The sequence below is a fragment of the Hyposmocoma kahamanoa genome, unplaced genomic scaffold, assembly GCF_003589595.1.
Source record: "Hyposmocoma kahamanoa isolate Upper Pololo Valley unplaced genomic scaffold, ASM358959v1 93902, whole genome shotgun sequence".
Lineage (NCBI taxonomy): Eukaryota > Metazoa > Arthropoda > Insecta > Lepidoptera > Cosmopterigidae > Hyposmocoma > Hyposmocoma kahamanoa.
In genome coordinates, this window is record NW_020654873.1 from 7,035 (window position 1) to 10,472 (window position 3,438).

General features: G+C 36.5%; 1 protein-coding gene across 1 annotated transcript; it reads right to left on the reverse strand.

Annotated features, from left to right (window-relative positions):
* Positions 1–1,095: 1,095 nt before the first annotated feature.
* Positions 1,096–3,106, reverse strand: LOC113237735 (the record flags this gene model as incomplete). The annotated part of the gene is made up of 3 exons (XM_026474315.1): positions 1,096–1,493; positions 1,923–1,955; positions 2,855–3,106. Coding segments are annotated over 3 exons (450 nt in total), but the record flags the coding sequence as incomplete, so codon positions are not given.
* Positions 3,107–3,438: the final 332 nt, after the last annotated feature.

A 3,438-nucleotide genomic window follows, 5' to 3' on the forward strand; every position in this document is an offset into this window, starting at 1 on the left:
CCAAATTCTGTAAAATCCTAGAAAAATGCCTTATCCGCTCACGCGATACATGCAGCCGTAGACGCATACCACACCTAGAGGTGCCGGTGATGATTTATCGGATATTGAAGTTATAACAGGTAAAAGAACTAATATTAATTGCTATTTCGGTAACTACTCTAGCAAACCATAAAGTTTTTAATGCCTGGGTCTGTCATTTAAAAAAAATAAACAACTTCAAAAATACGTCACGACAATCGTGTGTGTTATTGTTTGGGCTGGTGATTTCGGTGTTTATTTATTGAAAATATACCGTAAGTAGTTTTTTTTAAGGTTATCCTGAATATAAATGTTTATAAACCATACTTTAAGAAGTAATTTCATGGTAAACGTTAGAACCACTCAATCGGAATATTATCATATTTATCCAAGTACACCAAAAATTTCATTAGTGCTTTTTAAGTGCAGGATTTGCGGTGTATTATTGCATTTTATTTGAGATGTTTTTGTTGGTAATACGGAGGGCATTTATTTAGCAATGCAGAATAATAATTTTTATTTATAAAAACTTGTATTTAAACTGAATGCTTTTCTAATTTGCGAAACCAAATAGCCGCCATTTTGCGGTAGGAGGAGCGAATCGCGTGAGCGGATAACATTAAATACAGTAGAAGGTCTCGGAAGACCTATCTGAGCTACATTTTCGCTTTGTATGGTATGGTTGTGCCATTATTTCGTGCAAATTCTGTAAAATCCAAAAAAATGCCTTATTGTCCTGTTTTGGAGTGCAAAAATGATAGCCGTGGTGGTATTTCGTTTCACCTCAAAGTCTTATTTTAATTCTCATTCTCATTCTCAATTTTCTATCGAAATATTTTTATTGTAAGAAGAAACGAAAGTAAAGCTTATACCACTGCAATATGATCACCTCTTGTTTGGAGAACTAAATTAATAACTCCAATTCATCGTCGTTCAGCAAGGAACCGCTAGATTGCAGTACATTGATTGAAATTTCAATGTAATATCAAAACGACGTAACTTGTACTATCAGGTATCGATGGTATAGAACTTTCAACGATATGCCAACAGGGTTAAGTTTAAATTATCTTAAGGGAACAAAAAATTGTTGACAATTCAGTAATTAAAAAACTACGACCAATCAATATCAAGATTTTATAGTGTTTCAAGTTAAGAGTGAGTTTTGGCGACATTCTTCCATAATCCTTTCACTACGATGGCTTACATTACAGTGTATATCATCGATAAGAAGAAGAAGAAGAAGACTTCTATATATCTGACGTATGATCGGGCACAGTAAAACAATACTTATTGTATTGATTTTCAAACACTTACCTCTGATAATTATGAGGTGGATTATGCATGAGAGGCTGCGTGGGCTGAGCTAGCAGCAGTTGCTTCTGCTGTTGTTGCCGCTGAAGCATCTGTTTGCCGAAGACACCGTAGCCGAAGCCGTAGATCTCATCCTCTTCTTTGTCCGTCAAACAACTTGAAGGCTGGCGGAAAAATGGCCTATGTAAATTTTGTTCAGTAGCAGCAACGCGCCTTATGAAAGAATTTGTCCAGAGACGTACTGCCACCATATTTTAAAAGGGTAAAAGTGCCGGTGAAATTAAAGGCATATGGGGCTTGTTAAACTTATGTCTCAGGGTGACGGGTGCAGTGGTATTTCCCCTCATATCTTTGCGATTAAAGCTTTGTGGCTGTGCAACTGTTAAAGATAGGCGTGTCTTTCACCACCAGGCACAAGACTCATTCGTCCCGTCACATGATATCATTAAAAAATGTAAATAAACACTGAGTATCCAAAACTAAATATCCAATACTAACATGTTAACAGAGTTTTAAACATTTTAACACTATTTAGCAAAAGAGAATCGAATTGTAGCTGCAAATAATTAAAAAAAAATGTTGGTTCTAAATACCTGTCTGTTAAATATCAGTCCCTCGTCTGTTACCTTTAAAAGGGAAATGAAAATTTTGTTACGTACATGAACAAGGGATATCATGACATCATAACTTGCATACTAAACCACATTCATAATTGGATTTCAATATCAGCAAAACTATTCTGCAATGACAACTGAATTCCAGCTACAATTCAATTATCCCTAATTCTCCACTAGCTGAGTTGCCAGTTTCGATTTGGTGTTCATTTTACTCGAGCAATTAGACTTCGTCGACTTTCATTGGATTATTATACGACTGACTTAGTTGCGTACTTTCATTATGAAAAGTTTTGTCACTGTCAAACACAATGAAAAGTGTTGTATAATACACCTAATGTGACAACTACAAGGCATAAAGTGAAGTTATTTACGGGATACTGCGATCCGTGAACGATATGGTTTGAAAGAGGACATAGTGACAAAAACAAAGAAAGATATGTATTTGTGGTGGTTCGGGCACATGAAGCAGATGGTATAGATCCAATATTGGAAGAGTACGGCGCGATGAACGTTTTCGGATAAAATTGATATATAAAAAAGTTATATAGTGCGTAGTGAGAAGAATAACAATAACTGTGTGATACGTTTGATGAAAGTGGGTGAAGCAAGAGAAGTTTGTCATGATCGTGCAAAGTATCAATCAATAGATTCTGCTGATAGTGGAAAACGATACAGGGACACCCTTCAACGGATACGAGTAAATATCTACGAAGTAAATAATACAACCAAGCATAATATTCCGTCGTGCGTTCCCAAAGGTAAATATTTTTCATATTCACGGAACGTATATTGTTTCCCGCAAAGATTACGCGTTCGGAAACATAATATGATACACAATGACAACTTATATTACGACGTCACAAACTTATATTTTCGGAGAAAAAATAAATAAGTAATTGATAACGTACCGAATATTTCCCAGGCACATAAATGGGCTGCGATTGCGAAGTGGTCAGGTTATTCAGTGTTAATGACCCAGGGCTTGCTGAAGGTGGGGTCTGTGGGGTCCCTGGACCCCCTAGGACCCTCATCCTGGGTGACATTTCCTCCCATTCATGTCGCCTTAGCTCTTCTAGATGATCGAGAACGTCACCGTAGTGTGTGGAGAAGAGGTCGGCGTATCTCGATGCCAGTCCTTCTAGGTACCCTCTGTCGCCATCCTGTGAAAAAGAAGATAATTAAATATCAGGTTGCTGTGAAAACGCTGAAAGAATTTGTCAAATCGCGGAATTCCTTGCACTAGGAGTATCAGAGCAGGGAAATTATCTATATGGATGTTAATTTTCTAAATTGACAGATCCAGCAATCGAATCTTCTCACCCTTGCATCAAGGACATTAAAGTTAAAGTTTTTCTGTAAGTTAGTAATACTATGATATTCAGTAATGCGATGTTTTTGAGAAACACAAAACGCAATTATTTGAAATGAAACGTTTCATAGCAAAATCTCACACTTTTTGATTACTATAGTCAGCATAAAACATACTCAATTA